Raw genomic sequence first — 27942 nt, forward strand, 5'->3', positions numbered from 1 at the left:
TTCAGTTTGCATCACCCCATGTAAGTCTTTCTAGGTTTTTCTGAGAGCAGATTGGTCATCATTTCTTATACTACAATAGTATTCCATCATAATTACATACCACAACTTATTTAGCCATTGCCCAATTGATGTACATCTCTTCAAATTCTAATTCTTCACCCCCAGAAAAGAGCTGCTATAAATATTTTTGTACATATAGGTCCTTTTCCTTTTTGTTTTTTAAATCTCCTGGGATACAGACCTAATGTCAAAGGGTATGCATGGTTTTACACCTGTTTGGGCATAGTTCCAAATTGCTCTATAGAATGGTTTAATCGATTCCCAACTCTGACAGCAGTACGTTAATGTGTCATTTTTCCCACATCCCCTCCAGCGTTTGCCACTTAACCTTTTCTGTCCTATTACCTACTGTGATAGGTATGAGTTAGTGCCTCAGAATTGTTTTAACTTGCATTTCTGCAATCAGTAGTGAGTTAGAATATTTTTCCATATGGCTATAGATAGTTTTAATTACTTCATCTGAAAACTGATTATATCTTTTGATCATTTATCAATTGGGGAATGGCTCTTATTTTTACAATTTGACTCAGTTCTCTATATGTTAGAGAAATGAGGCCTTTATCAGAAACTTGATTCGAAAAATTTTTTTCACAGTTACTGTTGCTAACTGTATTTCCCTCCATCCTTTTCTCCCTAACCACCATTTATTCTATTCTCTCTCTCCTTTCACCCTGTCCCTTCTCAAAAGTGTTTTGCTTCTGATTGCCCCTCCCCGCAATCTACCCTCTCTTCTATCACCCCACCCCTTCTGTTTTCCTCTGGGGTAAAATAGATTTCTATACCTCATTGCCTATTGCATATTTCCCAGTTATATATAAAAACAACTTTTAACATTCATTTTTAAAACTTTGAGTAACAAATTCTCTTCCTTCCTCCCTCTCCACCCACCCTCATTGAGAAGGCAAACAATTCAATATAGATTATACATGTGTAGTCATGCAAAACACTTCCATAATAGTCATGTTGTGAAAGACTAACTATATTTCCCTCCATCCTATTCTGCCCCTGGTTTATTCTGTTCTTTCCTTTCACCCTGGCCCTCCTCAAAAGTGTTTGCTTCTGATTATCCCTTCCCCCAATCTGCCCTCCTTTCTATCACAGCCTCCCCCCTACATCCCCTTCCCCCCTACTTTCCTGTAGGGTAAGATAGATTTCAATACCCAATCAAGTGTGTATGTTATTCCCTCTATAAGTCAATTCTAATTAAAGTAAGGTTCACTCATTTCCTCTCACCTCCCCATTCTTCCCCTCCATTGCAAAAGCTTTTTCTTGCCTCTTTTATGTGAGATAATTTACCCCATTCCACCTTTCTCCTTCTCCTAGTACATTCCTCTCTCACCCCTTAATTTTAATTTTTAGATATCATCCTTTCATATTCAACTCACCCTGTGTCCTCTGTCCATATATATTCCCTTCAACTACCTTAATAATGAGAAAGTTCTCATGAATTACAAATACCATCTTTCCATGTAAGAATATAAGCAGTTCAACCTTAGTAAGTCCCTTATGACTTCTCTTTCCCTTTACATGCTTCTCTTGAGTCTTGTATTTGAAAGTCAGTTTTTCTATTTAGCTCTGGTTTTTCTCAAGAATGCATGAAATTCCTCAGCCTTATTGAATATCCATATTTTCCCCTCGTGGATTACACTCAGTTTTGCTGGGTAGGTGATTTTTGGTTTTAATCCTAGCTCCTTTGCCCTCCAGAATATCCCAAGCCCTCTAATCCCTTATTGTAGAAGCTGCTAACTCTCATGTTGTTCTAATTGTGCTTCCATGATACTTGAATTGTTTCTTTCTGGCTGCTTGCAGTATTTCCTCCTTGACCTGGGAACTCTGGAATTGGGCTATAATATTCCTGGGAGTTTTCATTTTGTGGTCTCTTTCAGGGCGTGATTGGTGAATTCTTTCAATTTGTCTTTTACCCTCTGGTTCTAGAATATCAGGGCAGTTTTCCTTAATAATTTCTTGAAAGGTGATATCTAGGGTCTTTTTTTTGATCATGGCTTTCAGGTAATCCAATAATTTTTTAATTCTCTCTCCTGGACCTATTTTTCAGGTCAGTTGTTTTTCTAATAAGATATTTCACCTTGTCTTCTATTTTTTCATTCTTCTGGTTTTGTTTTATATTTTCTTGATTTCTCATAGAGTCATTGGCTTCCATTTGCTCCATTCTATTTTTTAAGGAAGTATTTTCTTCAGTGAGCTTTTGGACCTCCTTTTCCATTTGATCAATTCTGCTTTATGAAGCATTCTTCTCCTTATTGGCTTTTTGGACCTCTTTAGCCATTTGGTCTATTTTTAAAGGTTTTATTTTCTTCAGTATTTTTTTGGGTCTCCTTTAGCAAATTGCTGACTCGTTTTTCATGATTTTCTTGCATCACTCTCATTTCTTTTCCCAATTTTTCTTCTACTTCTCCTACTTGCTTTTCCAAATTCTTTTGAGATATTCCATGGCCTGAGACCAATTCATATTTTTCTTGGAGGCTTTGGATGTAGAAGCTTTCACTTTGTAGTCTTCTTCTGAGTGTATGTTTTGATCTTCCTTGTCACCAATGTAAGTTTCTGTAGTCTGTGTTTTTTTCCATTGTTTATTTTCCCAGCCTTTTTCTTGACTTTTTAACTCTTTGTTAAAGTAGGGCTCTGCTTCCAGTATGGAGGGCATAGTGTCCCAAGCTTCAGGGGTTTTGTGCTGGTGTTTTTCAGAGATACCTTCAGGGACCTGTAAGTTTTCAGTTCTTCCAAGGTGGTATGATCTAAGGAAAGGTGTTTACTTCTCTTCTGAGCTGTGCTCTGGTCTGTGAGTGACCCCAAGCACTCTTTTCTGCTCTGGAACTATGAGGAAGGTTCCCTCTCCACCGCTGCCACAAGCTCTGCTACGCCAGTGCTCCTCCTCACCCCAGGACTGCCACCCAGATCCAAGTATAGGTAAAGTAACAGAGTCTTGCCTCAGTGCCAGCAGAGAGATCCCTGTAATCTCCCTCTGATCGGTTGTTTGATCCCCTTACTGTCTGTCTGCTGAGAGCTCTGGCATCAGCAGCCTCTGTTTCTGCCACCACAGCCCCAAGACTGCACTGTGCTGCGGCTAGACTGTGCTCCTCTCTCACCCAGGTCAGACAGAGCTTTCCTGCTGACCTTCCAAGTTGTCTTTGGTGTTTGTGGGTTGAGGAGCCTGGAAACCACCACAGCTGCCACTGATTCAGTCCCCTGAGGCCTGCTCTGGGTTTGTTGGGGCCTGGTCTGTGCTGGTATGGCTTACACTAGACCATGCTCCTCTCTCAGCCTGGTGGGATAGACCTTTCCTGTTGACCTTCTAGGTTACCTTGGGCTGGAAATTTGTTTCGCTCTGTCCTTTTGTGGGTTCTGCTGCTCTAGAGTTTGTTTAGAGTCATTTTTACAGGAATTTGGAGGGGTTTGGGGGAGAGCTCAGGGGAGACCCTGCCTTTACTCCGACATCTTGGTTCTGCGCCCTCTGAGTGTCCTTTTTTAGGAAGACATTCACCACCAATAAGAAAGGTCACAGAATTAAGATTTAAAGTTGATCCAACACCCTTATTTTGCAGATGAGAAAATTGAAACTTTGAAAATTAAGTTACCCACTGATGTACAGGGAAAATGGCATAGTTAGAATTTGAACTCAAGTCCTTTGACTTTAAATCCAGCATCACTTGTACTGCACCATGTACGTGGTAAATATTACCCTGTAATAAAAGAGATACCACAAACATTTGCCTCACTTAAATCAGAGCCAAATCACCTTATTTTGGGGGTCTTATCTGGGTTTTCAGTTTCACGTTTTTTTCAGCTTCTGCAAAAATGTCAGTGTTCGTCAGTCCGCATCTTCAAATACAAAGGAATGCTTGCTCTTCTATTCTTTTTAGGGGTGTGTGTGTGTGTGTGTGTGTGTGTGAGAGAGAGAGAGAGAGAGAGAGAGTGTGTGAATATTCAAGTTAGTACACATTTGTTTTATAGGCATTAGTTACTAGGGGAGGAGGTTTGCAAATTTATAGAATGGCAAAGGCAAGAAAATGAAGGATTAAAATAATCCCAAAGGAGATTATCTATCTATATGTGAACAATTGCAGAGGAAGGGGTGGGGGGAGGGGTGGTTACGGATGCTGTGCTGTAAGATTGCTGTAAGATGTCTTATTCATATGTTAATAACTAAACATAATTATCTCTTTTCCCTTATCTCCTTAGTAAATGGGAAATAAAACGCTGCCAGTATTGTGGATCTAGTGGAACACATTTAGCCTGTTCCTCAATAAGAACATGTAGACAAAACTGGGAGTGCTTTGAGTGCAGAAGCATTATCTACAATTCAGGTAATATTTTCTAGTTCTGAATCAATATGCTTTTATTCAGTCACTCACTATTTTTTAAAATATTCTCACCTAACACTAGAATTTAATTTTGTAGGGGATTTAAAAAGACCAAAAAAACGCTCTCTACCTAACTCAGAAAATATTGGAATTACTAACTGTTTGTTGGAACAGCACTCTCCCAAATTCTCCAGACAGTCCCCTAGAACTCAGAACAAAGATTTGCTCAGGTATGTAATTTATATGGGAAGAAAAATTGATTGAAGCAAGTTATAATATGAAATGATAGAACATTCCTCTTAGAATGTTAAATGCTAAGTAGATAGAACATTTGTTAAGTGCTTACTGTGAGCCAGGCACTGTGCTAAGTTCTATGTACATAAAGGCCCTATCCTCCAGAAAAAACAGAGCTGGAAAGCAGGGGTGAGAGAAAGGTACAAGTTGAGGAATGAAGTCTAGAGAGTGAATCGTGGTGCTGGGAAAGAAGTTAATGTGATCTGGACCACACATAGAATGATGGTCCAGGGTAGGTACCTAAGAGAGTGGGCCTTATTTATAGAAACGCATCTCCAGGGTGAAATGTGCTGGTGAGAAAAGCTTGGAGATATGGATATTAAATCACTGATAATATAGGAAGTAGAAGACTTTACTATTCTATATTGTAGTGAACTGGGCCTGTGGGGATCTAGGGAAGGCACGTGACTGACTGAAGAAACTGCTTTCTATCTTCTAATAACCAGTACGGGTCACATGACAATGGTTGCATTTTCTATACATATATACAACTTCAGAATTATTTTGTACATTAGGTAATAAACACAATGTATTATTTAATTCATAATAGTAAAACGCTAATTAGGTTTTATCCATTTAGTGAATGACTGCTGAATAATTGTGCTTGAGAAAAATTTGATCTCTACATGGTCATTTACAATTGGTGACTTAATGAGAATAAAATGTGGTCTTTAGAAGATGTGGAATTTTAATCACCTACAATGGTGATGTTCAGATTGTAGTGACAATAACACCCAAACAACTCTTCATCGGATACATGGCTCTTTTTACGGGCAGTTCCTCATGCCTAGAATATGCTTCTTCTCTACCTCCACCTCTTGAAATACTTTTGTTTCCTTCAAGGCTTAATTAAAGCACCACCTCCCCCTTTCCTCCCCCCAGCTGCTAGTGCCTTCCTGTGCTGTTTATTCCATAAACATGCGCTCATGCACACACAAGACGCAACTGTTGTCTGTCTCTCTCCCCGTCCCTCCTCCTTCTCATTTAGACTATAAAATCCTTGAGAGTATGGATTGTTTCACTTTTTCTGTAACAAGTGTCTAGCACATAGTAGGTGCTGAATAAATGCTTCTTGAGTAGATCTCAAAACATCTCAGGCTCTGACCACACTGAGCAATCCCTAGTTCACCAGCCTAGATCTGCCCCAATTGACTTTTGAACTGGCCCCAGTTGGCTGCTCTTTCCTTTAGGCTTAGAAAAGTACTACACAACCTTCCACACATGCGGGGTTCTCTCCTAGTGACTTGTCTTGCTCGTCTGTTCCTCACTCCTCTGGTCTGGCACTGGCAGTTCAGAGCTTTGCAGTGTTGGTGCTTCTAGGCTGCAACCCCAGCAGGCTTTTGCTTCTAAAGAGCTGTACCTAAAGCCAGGATCTCCATGAAATTGGAAAGAAGGAACAAGTTATAGAAAGCCCTTTTGATATGTCTGTGTCATTGAGGGGGAAATGAACCCAGGGATGTAGAAATCCCAAACCAGAGTTCCCAAGGCAAGGCCACCTGGAATGAATTCTCGGACCCAAGCATTCTTTAAGTCAAGGAGGCAAAGATTTATTATGTTTTACGTAAATAAAGCGGGCAAGAGTTCTTAGGGAACCTGCAACCATACAGGGCTACAGGGAAAGTTTAAGTACAAGATTTAGGGATGAACCCTGTCAGGTGGTTTTTCGGCATGATTAAGGGGTGGTCGGTTCTTAAAGGAACGTGCACTTTTTGTACCTACTGTGCAGGTATCTTACTGGGAAATAGCCCAAGGCAGGGCTCCCTGAGGGTGTGGTTTTGCCTGTGAAACGTCACTAAGTCACCAAAAGTTCACGGCTGACTGGGAATATCCAGGTGGACTCCATCACGTGTTTTGTTAGACAAGATTAATGTAAGGGAGTATACATTTGACTACGTCTAGGATACATGTTAGACTCAGTGTATAGTCAGTTATCAGCATCCTGAATCAGTCTATAATTGGGCATAGCTGCTTACTGAGGAAGAAGCAGAGATAATTTTGGGGCACACTGCCCTTGAACTGGAGAGAGGCTGCCTGGGCCGATGCTTTGAAGCTAGGGAGAGATGTGATTTTAGAACTGGAGTTCAGGCACAGGCTAAGGAGAAATGCGATGTTAGAATTGAGGTCCGAGCACAAGCACCCCATCATCCTGTTTTGGATCTTATAGTAAAGTCGCCCTGCTAGGAGCATGGGTGTTTTAACAACCCAGCTAGCAGCTTTGGTGGGGGCGTAAGATCCCTCCCCCACAGCCGGCACCCAGGAGGCTTCTGGGATGCCGGGAAAGCACAGGTTCTTTTTATCTGCTTAAACAAGGAAAGCACGGTGAAGGGGTTGACCAGGTTACTTTAATCCAGCATTCAGTTAGCGTACAGACAACATTCACTTAGTTCGGGGGAAAACAAACCAGCACCCCAAACCTCAAAACCAAAATACAAACAAATTACAAATATCAACAGACAGACCCAATACAATTCATAGTTACCAACATCTGGGCTCGGCCCGAGAGCAAGGGCTGGCCCAGAGTCACGCTTGCTTGCTGCTGCTTCCCACACCAACCGGAAGAGGAAAGAGAGCGCTTCAAGCTGTCCTCTCCCCTCTTATAGGGCGTTTTTTACATCATCAAGCACCGCCTGAATGACCAGGGCCGATTGGTTCTTGACTTGGCCCCTCCCCCTAGCGTAGATGTTAACACTTCCCCTCAGCCAGCCCCATGACTCATCACACAGGAAGTTGTCTGCTTCCTGGCATGCTCTCTGGGCTTCCTGCCCTGGAAGAGCAAGCCACAGCATCCAGAGGCTCAATGAGGTAAGCTGAGTCACTCAAAGAAAACAAAGGCCATTCCGGTTACAAGGGGACATAGGGAATGGGTGCTAAGTGAGCATCAGTTCCTGGTTGTTGTTTTTTTAACCTTCTTTTGGATTCTGGGTGTCCTAGACCATAGAAACAGCCAAAATTATTTTAATTCTGGTGCTGAATTTCTGTTTTGGAGAGGTTCGAAAAGTCATGGACATTGGAAAAAATGCCCACATGACCCAGAAATCCTGTGGTTATTTCTTTGTTGTATATGAATTTATTAATCTAAATGAGCTTATTATTCTTTCTAGAAACAGAGGACTATAATACATAATGAAAAAGTGATTTTTTTTTGGTTACTGGTCCTGTGGTTTTGTCATTGTAGAGAAATCCTGGGAACTTCCTCTGTCATCTCTATAATTCAGAATCTTAGAGTTGCCTGGAACACTGAAAGGAAGTGACTTGCCAGTGGTAATATAGCCAGAGTACGAGTTCAGAGTAGAACTCAGGTCTCCTTGGCTCTCTATCTACTATGCCATGCTGCATGAGTGGGTTAAAGAGATTCAGAAGAGAAAGGAAAAGTTGTGGAAATTTAATCATTTGTCTTGAGGAATAAGAAGCATATTAAACATTGTTGTGAAAGTTTGTTGGCATATTGCTGTGGATGCATTTAAATGAAACAAATTTTGAATAATTCTAAACAAGTTCTAGAGCATACCATATAGTATTAGTAAAAACTTAAGGACCTATTAGTAAGTGAATGTTTTTTGTTTGAAAGTACAGAAATATTTTCATTTTTGAAATAATTCTTTCTAGGTCACCAAAGATACTACATCAAGGAAGCTTGACTCCTAATTCATGTTTAGATAAACCACCATGTTCTAGAAGACTCAGGTTAATCCCACCACTTATTAATGTTGCTGCAAAGAATCCTTCCACTACTAAAAGGTATGTTGTTGAAGTATCACCTTTTTTAAAATTTGCTATCATATGTCAAGGTTGAAAATGGCCAGAGATTATAAAAAGCTATCTATAATCTTAAATAATCTCCCATTTAGATTCAGGATCTAAATCAAGGTCTTTAAGTTGAGCTCTGTGAACTTCTTTTAAAGTGTATTTTCATAATTGTATTTCAATGATTTCTCTTGTAATCTTATATATTTTATTTTATGCATTTTAAAACAACATTTTGAGCAGAGGTCCACAGGCATCACTAGTCCAGCAAAGGGGTCCATGACACAAAAAAGGTCAAGAACCCCTATCTAGATGTTACCTTTTTTTTCCAGTTCAGGGTGTGACGGAGAGGAGGTAATTAAATGAAGTAGAATTGGAAATGAGCAAAAATTGGAACTTGTTCATGAAGAGTAGGATTAGAATGTTTAGTTAATAAATGAGTAACATAGACTATGAGTATGAAGTGAAAGATAGAACTGAGGGTCAATTATTGAGTATATGTAAACAGTTAGTGTAGAACACTAGAAATATGAGGAAGAAAAGACAACTGAGTACGTGCCTTCATGGCGATAGGAAGGGAATCGGGTCTGCCCAGTGGTTCTGAAAGGTTTAGAGCAGGTGGTAGGAAGAACAAGGGAACAGCTGTGGCCACTTCTCTAGAAGTTTACAAAGTATATGGAATGTTCTGTCGTTGGGATCAGAAGTGGAAGCTGGTGACCGAGGGCATGAACTCACAGGTTAAACTTAAACCTCATGACAGGTAGATATTTAACTCTATGACCAGGTATCCACCAGGCAGACTGCCTACTTCTTTCCATTAAGAATTATTGAAGTATCTAGATGACAATCAATCTGTTTCAAGGCCAACGTTCTCTCTACCTTGTGCAACTGCCATTCTTTTGTTAATTTAAAAAATTAAGGTTTACTGACGCCTTTGTTTTCCCACAGTCATTTTTTGGTATCTCACCACTCTTGCATACATACCTACATCATTGAGCCTTCCCTTTGTAAGATACAAACAAGCTAAATGAATGGGCACTGACCATGTCTGACATTTTGAACCTATTGTCTTCCAGCTCTCTACCAGAAAGGCAGAGGGTATGTTTTATCGTCTCTTTTCTAGAAATAAGATTGGTCATTGTAGTTCCTCAGAGCTTGGTTTGTCATCATTCACATTATGATGGATTTTGTGTAGATATTCTTCTCCAGGTTCGTTTTGGTTCATTCAAGTCCTCTCACCTTTTCCTGACTTCCTTATATCCATAGTGTCATACGGTACAATAATATTCTATTACATTCATTCTACTGCTCACTTTGTTTTCAGTTTTTGGGTTTTGTTTGTTTTGTTTTGTTTTTGCTATCATCGTACTTTATTCTGAATATTTTTGTATCCTAATCTTTTGGAATCCATCTAAGGTGGTACCAGGTCTAGGACAAGCCTCTCATTCCAACCAGGGGAAGGAGAAGATATTATTAAGGTTAATAACCCTAGGGGAAGGTGGGAAGTTTATTATTTTACCTGCCACTGCCCTCCCTCATACACAAACACATAACATACACATAAGAGGATAATAGATTTAGCAATGAAGAAGGATCTTCCAGGTAATTTAATCCAATTCTTGCATTTTTAGAGATGATAAACTGAGGTTCCAGAGAAGTTAAATGACTTGTCAAGGTCATGCAACAAGTGGCAGATTTGGGATTAGAATGTAGGTATTTTAATTCCAAAACCACCCCCAGATCCATACACTCCCCCAGAATATCTCCCATTGGGCCTGGTGGTGATTTGGCATGGATGTACAAGAATAAACTGCTATGGATATTTATGCTATGTAAGGAGTAAAGATGGAGTTGGTGTATTAGAACAGTATGTAAGGGGGGGAAGAGAGAGAGAGAGAGAGAAAGAGAGGGATTAAGGAGCACCTGAAAGTATATCAGCACTTCCTGAACCATGGTTATTGAGAGAGTGAAAGTAGAATAAAAGATTGAGCAAGCCACTGAGGGAATGTAGAGGCAGATCGTGAATGCTGGGGAATGATGATATTTTAATACTTGCACGAAGAAAATTTGTGCTGCTAAGATAGGAAGGGGGACTATTGATTGGGGGAAAAAATCTTTGCCTCAAATACTTCTAATAAAAAAATGGTTTGCTATCTAAGATATATAGAGAATTAACACAAAATGGCTTCAGAACCATTTTCCAATGGTTAAGTGATTAAAAGGTATGAACAAATAGTTCTCAAGAGAACAATTGCAAACTATTAGGAACCATATGAAAGGTACCTTCAAATTACTAGCAATAGAAATGAAAATCAAAACAAGTGTGAGGTATTACCTCATACCCAGTAAATGGGCAAAGATGACAAAGGATGAAAATGGTCAGTTTTCAGTGTTTGCAGAAAGACAGGCACACATACGCTTTGATAGAATTGTGGAGTTCAGCCATTCTGAAAAAGCATTTTGGAATTGTGCTTTAAAAAAAAAGTGGTTAAAATGTCCATGTCCTTGACTCAGATATTGCACTTCAGGACAGATATCCCAAGGATATCAAATACAGAAAGTTTATATTTATATCAAAACATGCACAGTATTAGTAGTGCTTTTTGTGGTAGGAGAAGACTAGAAACAAAGCAGATGCCTATCAATTGGGAAATGACCCAATTTTGACAAACGAATGTAATGGAAAATCCCTGTACCATAAGAAATCATGAATACTAATAATTCAAAAAAGCATGGGAAGACTTTTATGTACATGAACTGATGCAGAGGGGAGGAAACTGAACCAAAAAACATAAGCAGTGCTTATAACAATGTAAATAGAAAAAAAAATAAAACTGTGTGATCATAACAACTAAACTTAGTTCTAAGAAGAGATTGGAGAGGTAGAGGACTATTGGTATGGAATATTGCATATGCTGTGAGACTTGGTTGGTGTGGTTGTTGGTTTTGTTGAATTGAAATGAAGGTGATACAAAAGTAAAAAACATTAAATATTATTTTGAAAATTAAAAGAAGGAGAGGAATAGGAGAGACAGAGAAAGTACATTTGAATGAATATCCTTGTGTCAGATCCTGTTTTCAGAGATGAGGATGGAAGCTGGGTCTGGGAAACCCAGTTGCTTGCAAGTACATTGCCAAGGCTAATGTTGTCTTAGGATACTGTTAAAAAAATAGTAAAAACTCTACCATAAATGTCCTTAGAGACCAAGCAGTTTAGCCTCTTTTCCAACCTTACAGGTATTGCTTATCCTTGCTTCTTCTTCTCAGCTATTCTTGTTATTCTTCTAGAATGCTTTAAATGTTAGCCTTTTAAGCCAGTCTGTAAGGTTTCCAATAACCAGGGGAAGGGTGTACGTTTTCTGGGTCCAGGAAATTTAAGGAGAGATGCATACTCTGTTTATATGATCATTGTTAAGAGCCCATGGTATGAGTTTGTACCAACTCCAGAAAAAAAATGTTTAGGTCATTGCTACTAGCCTTCGTTGATAGGCAAATTAACTTTTTCAGATGGAGCAATTATGGTAAATCAGGCAGTTCCACAGCAAATTAGCCATATGACTGACCTTAAGCAAATAACATAACCTCTTAGTACCACTTCTATGTCAAACACAGATAATAAAATCAGTCCTTTATTCCTTTCAGGGATTTTATGAAGATGAGATGAGATAATTCATTGAGAGCATTTTGAAAAATAAACTTTTGTATTGTGAAGAGTAGCCAGCCAAAAGACCTTTTGAACCCTTATCTGGATGACTGCATTCGCTAGGAGCGGGGGCAAGTTTTCACTTTAAAGTTTGTTAGGAGCCTCATAAGCAAATATTCTTATGTTTGACATAAGCGCTTCTGATCAGGAAGAAGTGTGTGTGGCAAGCTCAGGTTTTAAAATGGTGACTGGTTGGGTGGGATGGCCACTGCTACACTTTGTAAATAAGGAACGTTCCTGTGATTCTTTATTCTCATGTTCTAGCTACAACTACTATATTGCCTATGCAGAATGTATGTATGTTTTAAATTCATATTTTTTAGGGAAGTCAGCGTGTTGAAAAGAGACATTTCTAACATACTGAGAGAATTAGGATACCAAATTAAACCAAAAACACAGAAACTCTATATCGACAAAGAAAATATCTGGAATAGTGCCATAAAAGGACTCAGAAAGCGAAACTTTAATCCATCAGACACAATTGAGGTACAGTTCTGTAATGGAAATGGAGATGGAGGAACTGAAGGATCAAAGCATGAATTCTTAAGCCTTTTAATGAGACATCTTGAGAGCTCATCACTATTTGAAGGGTCCGTGTCAAAGAACTTGTCCCTTAATTCTGAAGGTAAACGTTTTATTTATAATTAAGCATGCTTATGTTAGCTAGTACAAAGAAATAACTGAACAAGAAGTTAAAAACAGAAATCAGCACCTGTGGTTTAAAATACTAAATGGCATTTCCACCGGGGCCTTGCCGCGTGCACCTCCACTGCAGCCTTAGAGCTTTGGGGCCTTGCCACCCATCCTGCAGCTGAGTGAATTCTTTAGAGCAGGGGCTACGCTGCTTTTCTGTTTGTGTCCCTGAAGCTGAGCACATGCTTGGAACATAGGCAGCATTTGTTCATTCATTTACTGCTAAGAAAGAGTGTGATAGGAAATAGGGAAAAGAATCATCGTCTTGTGTCGAGGGCGTCTGGAGTGATTCTCGTTAGTCATGAGATTCCATGGTTCTATGACAAAATGCAGTTTACAGTTTTAAATTGGAGGGGTTTCTTTACACGGCTTTATTTAACTTTTGTTATTTTCTTCAGTCGTGACCACATTGACCATGGAGTTTTCTTGGCAAAGATACTGGTTTGCCATTTCCTCCTCCAGTGGATTAAGGCAAATAGAGATTAAGTGACTTGCCCAGGGTCACGTAGCTAGTGAGTGTCTAAGGCCAGATCTGAACTTAGGTCTTCCTGATTCCAGGCCCAGCACTACATCCACAGAGCCACCAAGCTGCCTCCTAGGTGGAGGTCGAATGAGTTGCCCAAGGTCATGTAGCTAGGTCTTCCTGATTCCAGATCCAGGGATCTATTAACTGAGCCATCTAGCTGCTCCTTTTTAACTTAGAGTAGGCAATTTGAACGGCTGCTTATTTGGTAGGATTTGGTTAAGGAACTTAATAGTCATCACTTCACATAATAGAAAATGTCATCTGTGAAATGGTGGACATTGCTCCTATACCACCATTGCTTATGTTAGGTCTTCATGATGAGAATGAATGAACGTACACACCAGCACACCTCTGCTGTAACTGGAAGTTAGAGATGATATAGAAAAATAATTAATTATCCCCTTAACTCCCCATTTTGGGAATTCTAATTCAACAAGGATTTATCAAGTTCCTGTTGCGATGTGTTGATAAATCACAAAGTTCCTTTTAGAAACATTTTGGAGTCTGTATTAGCATGGTACAAATAAATCCGTGGTAAAGAGGTCACTCTGGTATCTTAAATTCAGTAGAGGTCTGTCTGACACAATTCTAAGCTTTGACAGTTCTGGCTAGTTGTTTATTCCTCCATATTTTGATGTTTTGCTTTACCATATTTTGAATTATATTTTTTCTCTGTGTAAATGCACTTGTTATTAAAATGATAGTTACTTAAGTAAAAATTAAATAATAAAAGAATCCCCAATTTCCATCTACACTTACAGCTCTTAAAGAGAACCTCTATTTTGAGGCTGGTAGAATGATTGCCATTTCTTTGGTGCATGGTGGTCCACCGCCTTTTTTGTTTTCTAAAACGTTATTTAACTGCCTTGTATCTGGACCAGAGAATGTAGAACCAACTCTAGAAGATGTTGAGGACAGTAATGTGATGCAAATAATAACCAAGGTAAGAACTTTACCATCGTACATGAAAATATAATTAAGAGCATACATTTTTATTTGGTAAATTTAAACCCCATAGCTTAGGATTAAGACAAGGGATGGACTTGTATACTGACTGATTACCTATTTGGGGAACTGTATTTTGCAAGAGAAAATTGCTGTTATCATCACTGAATTACTTGTTAAACTTTTAGCTTGAATAAAGTCTTAATTTCCCAAGTGTAATCCAAAATAGAGATAAAGCAGTAGATAAGATTTGTTTAAGGCATACACATCTCTAGTAAATATGTACATATGTTTATTTTCTCTTGGTGCAGATTAAAAGTTCACAAAATTTGGCTCACTTAAGGTCAGCAATACGTGATTGTTTTGAATACCTCTCTCACATTGGATGTCTCAGACTTGTAACACTGCTAAGTGACAAGGATGTGTTAGTAAAAGACATACTCACCTATCATGTAATTAAAAGAGTGCAGGCACCCTTGGACAGGTAGGTTTGTTTGCATGTGGAATTGGAGAATTACATGTTTTCGTTTACATGGCCCAGTTTTTCACTGGTAACTGAAGGTGTATTTGGTCCCACACATGACATAGCAAACCTAGGCGTAAGCTTCATTCGGTGTGCTCTTTGGATGGATTTCACCTCCTCCAGTGGACAATACCTTGACCAGCCGCATCTTACGGGATTAGTTTTCCTGTACAGTAACAGCTGACATTTGTTTTGTTCTTAAAGGTTTGCAAAGCCCGTTACCTTCTTTGATCATTGTGATAGCCCTGTAAAGCAGGCACTGTTATTGTCAGGTGAGGAAATGAGCTCAGCCAGGCTAAGGGACTGAAAGCTTCTGAGTCTGCCACGATGCTAGCGTGTAACAGGAGAAAGTAGCAATCGTTTCAGCACATAATGTCCTTTGTAAGGCAGAAATAGGAATTTAATATATTATGGCACGAGCTATTCATTTCTTTTTGTCTGTAGTTGACTTTAATTGCAAATTTAACATTTTTGAAATAATGGCTTCTGAGAACACGTTCATCTTTTAACAAATAGCAGAATGACATCGTTTGAAAATGCCCTAATCATTCCTTATGTTAAGCTCCTCTACTTATATTTCTGTAACAGCCTTCAGGAACTTAATTCCCTCCAAATTCTTCAAAACCAGACAGTTTTCTAAGCTTTATGTTCTTTTAATGCATTTCATATACAAATGTATTAAGATATAGAACAATTGGATGTGTAAGAATATAATATAGTACTTCTCTGTTACATGTGAATGAGGCCCTCGGTTAAATGAGGTAATGTGTGGAAAGTGCTTTGCAAACCTTAAAGTGCTATATAAATTCTAGCTATTATTATTTGTAAGGCCTGTTCCGCATCACTTCTGTTATAGTGAACACAACAAACAAAACTGATAATAGGACCCAGATGGCAGGTCTAGGTAGCTGGGATTTGATATGGAAAGGAAAGGGGACACAGTGAGAGATACACTTTTTAAAAATAAGGGTTTATTGATGCCCTCTATTTCTTAGATCATTCTAGTTATCCCTAGTATCTGTTCCCTCTCCCAGAGAAACTGCTGTTTTTTAAAGAAGAAAAAATGAGCACAACTATTTAATACATTGAAAAAGTCAAAAAACGTATGTAACATCTATGGATCTCCCAGCTCCATAAAGGTGCGGGTTGGAGATGGTTTTTTTATACCTCTTAATTCAAGTCCTACTTAATCTTTATAATTTTGTTACATTCACTTTTGATTTTCTGGTAGGCGGTGGTTCTTGTCCATTTCCAGTTTGTAGTCACTGTGGATCTTGATTTCTTGGACTGACTTACTTCAAAGTACATTAATTCACGTAGGTCTTTCCGTGCTTCTCATTATTCATCACATACATTATTCCATTACATTTACCTACAACAATTTGCATGCCCTATGAATGGGTATCTGCTTTGTTTCCCGTTTTTGTTATCACAAAAAGTACTGCTATAAATATTTATCGTATATGGAGATTTTCTTTTTATCAGTGGCCTCATGGGGGTATAAGCCTAGTAATAGAAGCTCTGGTTTAAAGAAAATAGACATTTTAGTCATATTATTTGCTCTTTATTTTTCAAATTGCTTTCTAAAATGGCTGTACTGTTTTGCAGCTCCACCAACAAGGCATCAGTGTGCCTGCCTTTCCACAACCCTCACCAACATTGCTGCCTTTTTTTGACATCTTGTCCATTCACAGGGTGTGAGATGAATACTCAAGGTTGTTTGAATTTGCATTTGCAAATATCAATGCTATGGAGCGTTCTTTCATGTGGCTGTGAATACTTTGCAATTTTTCTTTTAAGAATTGTTTGTGTCCTTTTACTACTACTGAAGAATGGGTATTAGTCTTACATACATTTATGAAATGTTTGTATCTTGGATATCAGACACTAATAGGGACAAGTAGGTGTCACAGCGGAGAGAGCGCCGGGCATGAGTCAGGAAGACTCGTCTTTGTGAGTTCAAATCCAGCCTCAGACACTTTGTAGTCGAATGACCCTGGGCGAGTTCCTTTGTCTTGTCAAATGAGCTGGAGAAGGACTTGGCAAACCACTTCAGTATCTTTGCCAAGAAAACTCCAAATGAGGTCATGAAGAGTTGGAAATAACTGAAGTGACTCAACAACAAAAAGACACTAAGCAGAGAAATTTGATTGAAAGATTTTTTTTTCCATTTGCCCATTTCCTTTCTTATTCTAGAGCCATTAATTTTGTCTGTGCAGAAGCTTTTTCGGCTTCAAGTAATCAAAGCTATCAATTTTATTTCTTTGTAATTGCCACTTTTTCTTGTTTGGATATGTCTCTTACCCATACCCGTGAGAGGTGTATGATCTATTGATTCCCTTTCAATTTGTAAATAATATGATCTTTAATATAAAGGTCATCCATTTAAAATGTATTCTGGAATATGATATAAGATGTTGGTCTAAGTCTAATTTCTTTCAGACTGCTTTCTAGTTTTCCCAGTAGTTTTTATTAAATGAGGAGGTTTTTCCAAGGTGAATTTATATTTTCCATTTTATCAAATACTGGCTGTACTGGGTTATTGAGTTCTGTTATTTCTGATTCTCCTTTATCTAGTCTGTTCTCTCTCTCTCTCTCCCCCCCCCCCTCTCCGTCCCTCTCTCTCCCACCCTCCCTCCCTCCTCCCTCTCTCCTCTTTACCGCTTTCCTTTTTACCTTAAATTTCTGTCTCTTGTCTTCTTACTGTTGCTAGCATTTCCAGAACTATCTAAACTAATAGTATACAAATTGAGCATCATTGTTTCTGTCCATAATGCCCCAGGCCTGTGTCTTTACCCTTACCCTCACATGACTTATGTCTTTTCTTCCATCTTGTGTATATTTAGAAAGAAGTCTCTTACTAGTGTCTCTGATGTTGCTCTGTTGCTGCTGTCCTCCTTGGCTGCTGCATTTGTTCACACCTCTTGCATTTCTGTTATCTGGGGTGTTTGAGAAGCAAATCTCTTGAGTCTGGCTGTCTTTCTTAAACTGTTTCAAATGTTTCTTTATTATTGAACATTATCTTTTTCTCCATTTAGCTTTAAACTCAGATTGCAGGATAGGTCACCCTGGGCTGCTTCCTGAGCCCCATTCTTCTTTGGAATATATTATTCTATTTACTCTAGTGTTTTCTATATGGGACAGAATAGTCTAATGTTACTCCTTTCCTTTGTACTTAAAGGTTTTCCCCTTGAAGAACTTCTTGTTTTTGAACTGAATGGTTAAATTTAACCACCATGTGTCATGGAGTCTACAGCCTTGGTTTTTGTTTTGTTTTGTTTTGGCTTTGGACCCAATCTGTCGATTCATTCAATTGATATTTCATTTCCTGTGTTCAGAAGTTCAAGGCGGTTCTTTTGTATTCCTTCATGCATTATGGTGTTAAAGTTTTTTGCCCTTTCATGTTCTTCTGAGACCTATGATCCTCAGGTTGTCTCTTTGAATCCTGTTTTCAAGATCAGTATGTTTTGGGCCGATAGTGAGCGTATTTTCTTTTAATATTACTGGTTTTTGCTGCTTTTCTTGTAGATTTTCTTTTACTTCTTTTATTTACATTCTCAATCTTTAGGGTTGGATTTTGTTGCAAGCTTATGTCCTGGGAACTTGGGCTTCATTGCAGGCCCATGGTCTAGTTCTTGAGTGTGCTAGAGTAGCCTTACTGCTGGTAATTTGGGTAATGGGAAAGTGATCCACAGTAAACTCAGGGTAGGGCTTGGTTCTTGGGCTGCCTTGTTTGTTTTGTTTACTTTCTTTAGGATTCTGAATTGTCCTAAACTGTGGAGATAGCTAGAGTGGCATTGTCTTTGGTATATTATTTCTGTTTTAGAGAGATTGGAGAGGTCATGGAGGTCAAAGAAAATATCTAGACCTTCATCTTGGTGGTTTCATGATCTGGAAGTCCAGTGAGAGACACATTTTAATATTAAGTAGATCGAGGGTTTTTAACTTTTTTGTGTCGTGGACCCCATAAGCTGCCTAATAAAACCTATGTACCCCTTTTTAGAATATTTTTAAACGCATAAGATAAATTGAAGGAAGACTAAATTCCAGTTAGAGGTGAGTTAAAGGTGTAATTTTTGTCTCATCCAAGTTTCTAGGCAGACCTGCAAAGGGTCAGCAGCTTAAGATCCCTGATCTAGAAATAGTTTACAGGCACAGACACACTAGGGGCTCTGAAATCCCCGGCAGGCCGTGTGTATTCTTCCACTCTTTAGAAATCAAGGAATTCTCCTCTCTCTGATTTGTCTTGAAAACTGTGATGACTACTATATAAAAACAGTTTGATTTCAACAACCACTTGCAACAACCTTTCCAGGCTTTGGGTGGGGGCGGTGCAATAAATGGAAGGAGGAAAAATTAGGGCATATTATGGACTGCAAATCTAGCCTCACATATTTACTATTGGTGTGAGCCTGAGCAAGTCACTTAACCCTGTTTGCCTCAGTTTCCTCATCTGTAAAATTAACTGGCAAAGGAAATGGCAAACCACTTCAGTGTCTTTGCCAAGAAAACCCCCAAAAGGGGTTACAGAAAGACAGACACAATTGAAAAATTACTAGAACACAAGAAAAACAACCACCTCTTTATTAAGACGTTCTACAGTTTTACCAGGAATCGAAGTCAAGTTTACTAGTCTCTTTCTTTGAAATGAAAATCTGGACATTAGCTCTGCTCTAAGCCTGTGTTGCCTTTGTATTCTGCCCAGCTTTTCATATTTCTCCTGCAGTGGATCAGCAATTCAGTGCAGCTGTTTCTATACCTCAGAATTTATTTAGTTCATCATTTAAATTCACCAAAGGGCAGTTAAGTTGCTTGGTTCGCTGCTTACTGCTTACTCCCTCTGAGCCATTTTTGTTCCATTCCTTGTAAACTGAAGTTCATCTTTGTTAGAGTAGTAGTAGCAAGTTGTTATTTAATTGTTTTTTGGTTGCGTCTGACTCTTTGTGACCCCATCTGGGGTTTTCTTGGCAAGGATACTGGAGGAAATTTCACAAATGAAGAAACTGAGGCGAGGGACTGCGGTAGTGATTTGTCCAGGGCTATGTGGCGAGTGAGTGTCTGAGGCCTGATCCGAACTCAGGAAGATAAGTATTCCTGACTCCGGGCCCAAGCCATCTAGCGGCCCCCAAATAGCAGCAAAGGAAGGATTCAGTAGATGCGCGTTCTCCGGCGCTGGCATCATTTCCTCCACCCAAAGTGGGAGCTCTTTCCCTTCCTTGATTGCTTCTTTCTCCGACTATATGTTGGGGGGGGTGTGTATTTTTTTTTAATCTCTTTGCTTATCCTTAGCTTTTCAAGACAGCCTTGGTTTTTCCTAAGCCTTAATCCTCAATACCTTAACACACTCTTGTATTCATCTTATTACCTCTTCTTGCTTTTGTTTCTAGCACCTGACATTTTTGTTTAGTACTTTACATAGATGTTGCCTTTTTTGTATCATAATTATCTGTCTATTTATTTTATCCATTCTCCCCCACCCCCAAGTTAGATTTATCACTTTTATGTCCATGTACCATCCACTATGGTCCATTGACCATGGGTATTCAATTCACATATTGACTTGAATGTACATAAACATACATTCTAGTGTGGTTAGCTTATAAAGGTAGGCTTTTAGTCCTGTTGCTTCAAGATTATAAAGAAGTTCCACTTTAACTACTGAATGCTAAAATACAATGACATTTTTTCTAAAATATTGTTGATGTCAAACTTTACATCTTTTGTAACAAATTATTAATGAAAATCTAGTCAGAAAACATTCAGCTGGAAATAAATTTTTTCCTTTTTCTGAAGGTTTGCAAAACAAAACCCATGTTTTTTTTTTCCAATAGATTCATTCTCTTTTTCCCTTCTTTAGTTTTCAGCAGGGTTTGAGAACTCTTGGCGTGTTAGAAACAATGCAGAAATATCCAGAAGCATTTTATAGTATCCTATGTCACAAGCCTGAGAGACTTACAACCAAAATCTTTAGTGATCTTTTTACTATGCACAAATTGTCTGAAGCGCAGGATGCCAGATCTGTGGGGTTTTGGATGAATTACTTGCAGAATGTTGAAAGTAAGTGAATATTTAAAAATTTTTACATGTCTGTGTTTAGATTTTGTTTAGGTTTTTATCTCTTTCTTTGGTATTTAGGTTTTGCCTGTCAATCTCACAAGTTGCTCATTTTTCCCTAGCTTACACTAAAATTTTAATGTTTCGGTGCAAGTTGTCTGACAAAGTAGAGTGTGATATGAGGTGAATCTTAGTCAGTAAAGTTAACTACCAAATTCTCCAAAGCAACATTTAAGTCTTTTTAGAGAAACATATTTGATAATACAAGTTTCTGCTATACATACAGACGTTTCTCTAGCATGTATTTGACATTGTAATTTGACATTTTTCTAGTTTACCTACTATGACAAATTCTATGAAAATTTATAGTGAAGGCTCTCAGTCAGCAAGTGTTCATTCGACCGCCATTACCCCTGCCCTCATGAAATTTACAGACCTACTTCAGTGTTTCCATGGCCCTCTTGATGCTTTAGAATGAGCCTGTTTGTACTCTGAACTGGACCAACTACATACAGAAAAGTATCTGTACTAGAGCCCCCACAATTTTGAAAGCATTGAGAGGTAACTTCTCAAGATGTCTGAAAAAGGGGAAGATACTAGACTATTATTAGATAAAAATTATGTACATGAACAATTGTTACCAAAGAAGGACTAACTTGTGTTGCTGTTTAAAGTGTCTATAAAATAATTTCTCTGTAATCTTTTGAGATTGATGTACATACCTATGACATATATCCTAAGAAAGTATGAGATGTCATAGCTAAATTTTCATAAACTGTTTTCTGTACTAGGCCAGAGGTTCATGGTTATGCATTTGATTTAAAGGGCACAAGATGAGAGCTCTAGTAGAGCACAGTTATTTGTAGAGTGTCAAAAAATGACTGTGGAACAAGCCTTAAAGGCAGGCGCAGAGGAGGGGGTCTTCTTTTTTTATGTCAGTCATTTCTTGAGTTCCTTAAATCTTCCCTTGTGTTAAGTAAAACTACCAAATTATTGGCTATGTCTGAAAATGTATGCCTTATCCTGTTAATAGACTGCCTCCCTGCCAAGAGGCATGATTTATGTTTTACCTTCATAACTGGTCACTACTTTGAATTCCAAAGTTTTGCAGTGTTGTTTTCTTTCATGTTACTGCAGTCATCATGTAATACGTTCTCTTGGTTCCTGTTTGTAAATCACCCAAATTTCTGAGTTTTTCATACGTCTCATTTTTACAGTATAGTAATGTTCTATTGCATCCATATGCTATACTTCGTTAAGCTCTTTCCCCATCAATAGGCATCCACTTTATTGTTTATAATTTTGTTAATAGCTATCTCTTATTTTTATGTGAGCTACATTTCTCAATCTATCTTTCTTTCCCAAACTCCCCAGAGCCATTTAACAATAAATAAAAAGCCGAAAAAAGATTCAGTGAAACTAGCTAACACATTGAAAAAGTCTGACGTTATAAAGTATCCCATGCCTTTCATCTCAGGAAAGAAATGGGAGAAGGGACAATCACGTTCCTTCCAGTTATTTGCTATTTCACGAAGTTCTGCTACAAATATCTTCACACACACACACACACACACACACACACACACACGAGACTTTTCTCTTTTTCTAATCTCTTCGAAGTATAAGCACATTAGTGGTTTTGCTGAATTAGCAGGCATGTGCACATCAGTGAATTTTCTTATGTAATTCTAAATATTTTTTCAGAAAGGTTAGACCAATTTACAGCTCCACCAACATTGCATTAGTACGTTTCTCTTCCTACAGCCTTTCTAACAAAGGTGTTACTTCTGTGAGGTGTCTACCATCCATACAAAAAGACCATTACAACAGATGTAATGAAAGAGAAGTTTGTTCAGTGAAGCTTGATTGTTAATATTAAGCGTAAAACAAAAGAATAGTTCAGCAGAGATGTTTACCCTCATTGTGTAGACTGTTCCCACATGATGCAAATTGATGAGCAATTCTCTATAAAGATTAAGGCCTCCAGACACTACTTTTCTGTGGATGACGTGTGATTTGCATCAAGCCCTCCCTACACTATTACTACGTGGTCTCCTTAATGAAATCTACAACCATTCAAAAGATTTCAACCTAACCATCCACAAAGGGAAAACCAAATGAATGAAGAAAGCTATTGCCTGGGTTATGACAGTGCAGCTGAATGTGTAGGTCATTGAGTTAGGCCAGCAATACACTTGGAAGGCACTCCCAATACATACTGAGCCAGAATTGAATAAGATATTTTTCTAGATTGCATTTGAAAATAACACAGAACTTCCCATCATCCCATGCTGAAACAAAATCTGTCTTTGTGTGGTAATGTCATGTGGTCGTGAATCATGAAACACCAAAATTTCTGAAGACTCACAATCACAGGTTCCCCGAAGGACAATGCATAGTGTCAAAGATGTACTTGCACTTAAAATGTTAAGGTTGCATCCAGAAAATAGATAATTGGAGAAAGGTGAGCCTGTTACATAGCAAGACCAAGAGATTTTAGGTTAACAGCCTGAATGTGGTACTCTGGAATGTTAAAATACCCTGAAGACGACCTTGAACACATTGGATGAATTTTATATGGAGGAATTCATTAAAGGAGGAAATTGACAAGAATCCCACAGGAAGAGATGAGGATGAATAGCATTGGACCCTATTAGTGAGAAAGCCCTTCCATGAAACCCATTGATGGTCCAAAGTAAGTAGTTTCAGGTGAAGGAAAGATTGTAAGCCTCTCACAATATTTCTAGGAGAAAAAGGTTCTTTTCAGTGCCCTTGTCCTTCTTCTTACTGATTAGGCAAAATTATTTCAAAGTTTCTTAAAAGGAATCCACGTCTATTTACCAGTGGTATGTCTGCAATCTTCCAACTTAGCAGTGGGTATGAATGAGCTATTCTTATTAGGATTTAGAAATAAGAATTTTGATTTTGAAACTAACTTTAATTTCTTTCTTGCTCACTTTTTTTATTGATTCCTTTTGTTTTTCATTCTAATTAAACATGCCAAATTTTATTTTTTAAAATTTTAAATGGAAATGCTTTTTAAGTTTTTTTGTTTTAATACCATGTCTACATCCAAAAGGTTGAAGAATTTCTAAAATTATGCAAATATTTTAACTTTCCCTTTTTATTTTGTATGTTTCAGGTGGAGAATTTGTAGTAAAATTAGAAGATATCCTAGTTTTTGCAACAGGCTGCCGCTCCATCCCCCCTGTTGGATTTCAGCCTACTCCATCAATTGAATTTTTGTATGCTGATTATCCTGTTGGAACCAAATATTATAACAAGTTAACTCTTCCAATAACCAACACATACAAAGAATTTCAAGAAAACATGGACTTTGCTATCAGAAATGCCTTAGAACTAGAAACAGAAAAAGCCTACTACACTGGATGTTAAGTCTTATTTCAGAAGTGCCTCCTTGTAAGCTGCTATCATTATGTTCTTAACATTCCACAACTTTGTCCTTAATTCTCCCTTGTTTTAAAACTTGCCGGTCCTAATTCAGTAGTATTTGATACGAACTTCAAAGAAAGTGGTGACATTTTAAAAAGTACAATATGTTAAGGACTTCTTACTCAAATTTGATATAACATTTTGTATTTTCTTAGTGCTTTTACTTGTCTGTGAACTTCAAAATAAGTAACTTTAGTAAGTTGTTACTTTGTCATGATACACATAAAAACTTGCTATTGACTAATTTTCTAAGTTATGTTTCCTTCAGGTAAACTATAATTATTTTCCAGTTTTGTATAAAAAATAATTGTCTTTCAACTTTTTTTTCCTTTTAAAGCATTAAACAGAAATGCCACAGAATTTAAAGGTATTGTAGCATATGAATCGAGAACATGCTATTCTCAAGATGGAGTGGCACTAAACTAGAAATCAAAGTATGCAGATAGGTCAGTTGGGAAAAGGTAGAACCTGCTCCCTGTACTCCTGTGAAACTGAATTATGTTCAAATTGTGCTGAAAAGTTACTATTTGTTAACTGTATCTTGGGCCTTAATGGTAACAGTTTGACTTCTGTAGACTTAGGGCAGTTCTATGCCTTCAAAGTGAGTGAATGTGGGTTAATATCTAGTTATTTTAGCTCTCTTCGTCAATTGCCCATTATGGGTTTGAGTACAGTGGTGGATATTAATTGTTAACTTGGCTGAATTACCATGTAAGCCTCTTGGAGTCCACCCCATAGATACTAACTTGTAATATGTATAAAACGATTTTGCACCTACTAATTTCATTGGTAAATTATTTAAAGGAACAAAAGTATTATATTTAGTCATCCATGTTCCCATTCCAGAAGCCATTCTCACTTAATTTCGATACAAGTGCTGTTTTTAATACATTCCTCCCAAATGTCTGCATTTTTTTTAAATTGGAAAGCAATCTATTCTCATCATCTTTTGTATCCATAATTTGATGTTAGTACCAAAGTAGATGGAGCATTTTTACTCCGCCACAGATTTTAATGATCTTCTACATTTGTACTTAACTGTGTTTTTCCCCCTGCCTGCAAACTAAACTAAGCTCCTCTAAATTAAAATTCAATAAGAAATCTTTTGAAATTACTGATTTAAATTTATTTCTAGATTTCCTTGACGTTTGTTGGTATCGATGAGAGTATCTTTGGGCAAATTTGAGTTTGGAGGAGAGTAGAGTAATCTCAGCTTCTTCATTACTTCTTTTTAGTTTTTTAAAATTAAACTTATTTATATTGACATGTTTTTCGAATGAAGTTGTGTCTTAAAACTTATATGGCTTCTGGAACCTCTTTCAGCAGATCTTTACTTCTGTTGGATTCACTCGTGTTAAAGCCATTAGGTAATATGATGTCGTAAGTCTTTTACTTTCAATTATGTCTAAATAGAAATCAGTTAGTGATTTATTTTTCATATGCTCATATTTATGTAATTTCAAAATTGTACCTATGAGTCAGCTTGGTTCTTTTTTCACTTAAGCATGTTTCTTTTAGTCACTAATATTCTAGTATTCTCCTGAGGCACCTTTTGGGCCTGTGCTGTTTATTTTTCTTTTCAAATGAAATGGTATAAATAATCACTGAGTCATTGATAACTGAATGACATGACTCCATGCTGACAAAAATCAATATGAAAAAAGAGAAATTTGCCAAGTGGCTTTGCCTTTAGTGTTCATTCATCCTAAGGAAAGTAATTAGAATAAGATTTTATTCTTATTTGTAAATAGGCAACATTTTTAATGGTGTTTTATTGTTACTTTTATGATAAATTGTACTGTTTGTTCTGGTTGTAATATCAAATGTAAAATATTTCCTTTCATTTTAGTTTGATTACTTACTTTAATGTATGTAGTTTATGTCCCAGATTTATACAATTTAAAATTTTCTTTAATAATCCAATCTCAAATTCAGCTCTGCTAGTGACAGTTTTATACACATGAATTCCTTTTTAGCTTTAGCAGCATGGCAGAATGGACAGAGAGCTGGTCTCAAAGCCAGGAAGACTGAGGTCAGAGGCGTGCATCTGACACCTCCTGGTTTGTGTGACTGCTCCGTGCCAGGGCTCCAGGCATCTCCAGGCATTGCAGACCTGCATTGGTAGAGGGAGTGTCTTCACCTGAGAGTTCCCTGTATTAATGAAATTAGTTTCAGTTCCTATCCTTGAGCACTCTTAATTGTACAAACCTTTTAACTAAAGAGAAACTTAGAAAGAAATGTCTTTTAGTCCTGTTGACAGCCTTTCAGTACACTACAACTTTGTCTATGCAGTTTGAAATGCACATTTGGATAATTTGTAATGATGTCTCTCTTGCATAGGAAGTGGCCAGAAAAATACACGAAGAAAGCCTTCTTTTGTGTAAACTGACACATTAGTGCTTTTCCTGCATGAATCCATTCTGATAGTGTGGAAAGATTCCTTTTGTACAAAGTTGAAAAATCCCTTTGTATAAACTAACTTCCATAAAAGTTTTATTAAACTGAACATATGGATAGGAAGTACCACATGAATGAGGCAGCATTGTAATTAAATCTTCAAATAAGACGAATAGCACCCTGTAGTTAGTTCATTTCTCACTTATTCTCAAGGATAGGAGAATTTCATACACACAGAGACACCCCCAACACACCTACCCACACCCACTCATGTAATGCTTGTTTACCTCTGAGGGCTAAAGTGACCGGCTGTTTGCATAGCCTTCTGTGGGTTTGCGCTGTATTTATGTTTACCACTCTATAACTAACCACTTTATAATTTTAAGCACTGACCCCTTTGCTGACCAGTAGCAAAGCCCCACCCCAGGTCTGGCCAATAGCAGAGAGCCCAGTTCCATAGCAAGCCAGCAGCAGGGACCTACCCCTTGGGCAGATCAGCAAAAGGAAATTACTTCTCTGGGGCCTGCTCCAGAGAGGCCCTGTTTCCATAGCAACCCAACAGCCAAGGTCCACCCCTGGAGCAAGCTAAACCACCACAGCCAGGTGAGGCCATTGGGGAGGTCCCACCCCCCAGTTCAAATGGAAAAGGAAATATAAAAGCTCACTGAAGAAAATAATTCCTTAAAAATTAGGATTGAACAAGTGGAAACTGCTGACTCTATGAGACATTAAGATAGCATAAAACAAAATAAAAAAAGTAAAACAAAATAGAAGTTGGATGTTTGGAGGGGATTTGGGAAAACTGGGACACTAAAGCACTGTTGGTGGAGTTGTGAACTGATCCAACATTTCTGGAGAGCAATTTGGAACTTTACCCAAAGGGCTATGAGACTGTGCATTCTCTTTGATCCAGCAATATCACTGCTAGGTCTGTATCCCAGGGACATCCAAAAAAAAAGGGGGGAAAGGACTTATTTGTACAAAAGTATTTATTGCAGCTCTTTTTGTGGTGGCTAAGAATTGGAAATCAAAGGGATGCCCATAAATTGGCTAATGGCTAAACAAGCTGTTGATTGTGCTATAAGAGATGACAAGCAGGATGATCTCAGAAAAACCTGGAAACTTACCTGAACTGATGCATAGTGAAGTGAACAGAAGGCCATACACAGTAATACCAATATTGTTCAATGAAAAACTGTGAATGACTTAGCTCTTCTCAGCAGTACAATGA

The 27942-nt window shown here is 38.0% G+C and overlaps 1 protein-coding gene across 2 annotated transcripts in view; it reads left to right on the forward strand.

Moving 5' to 3' along the window:
• G2E3 (G2/M-phase specific E3 ubiquitin protein ligase) overlaps positions 1 to 27451 on the forward strand; it is an 84789-nt gene extending 57338 nt beyond the window's left edge. Inside the window, exons 9-16 of one of the 2 annotated variants that reach the window (XM_036736369.1) lie at positions 4258 to 4382; positions 4477 to 4609; positions 8280 to 8411; positions 12444 to 12745; positions 14101 to 14282; positions 14596 to 14768; positions 20665 to 20864; positions 24004 to 27451. In XM_036736369.1, coding sequence (XP_036592264.1) covers positions 4258 to 4382; positions 4477 to 4609; positions 8280 to 8411; positions 12444 to 12745; positions 14101 to 14282; positions 14596 to 14768; positions 20665 to 20864; positions 24004 to 24257 — 1501 coding nt within the window. In that variant the 3' untranslated portion in view covers positions 24258 to 27451. The remainder of the gene's footprint in view (positions 1 to 4257; positions 4383 to 4476; positions 4610 to 8279; positions 8412 to 12443; positions 12746 to 14100; positions 14283 to 14595; positions 14769 to 20664; positions 20865 to 24003) is intronic. The other variant, XM_036736370.1, reaches the window with a different exon arrangement.
• The last annotated feature ends 491 nt before the right edge of the window (positions 27452 to 27942 follow it).

This window comes from Trichosurus vulpecula, chromosome 8, assembly GCF_011100635.1.
Source record: "Trichosurus vulpecula isolate mTriVul1 chromosome 8, mTriVul1.pri, whole genome shotgun sequence".
NCBI classification, from domain to species: Eukaryota; Metazoa; Chordata; class Mammalia; order Diprotodontia; family Phalangeridae; genus Trichosurus; species Trichosurus vulpecula.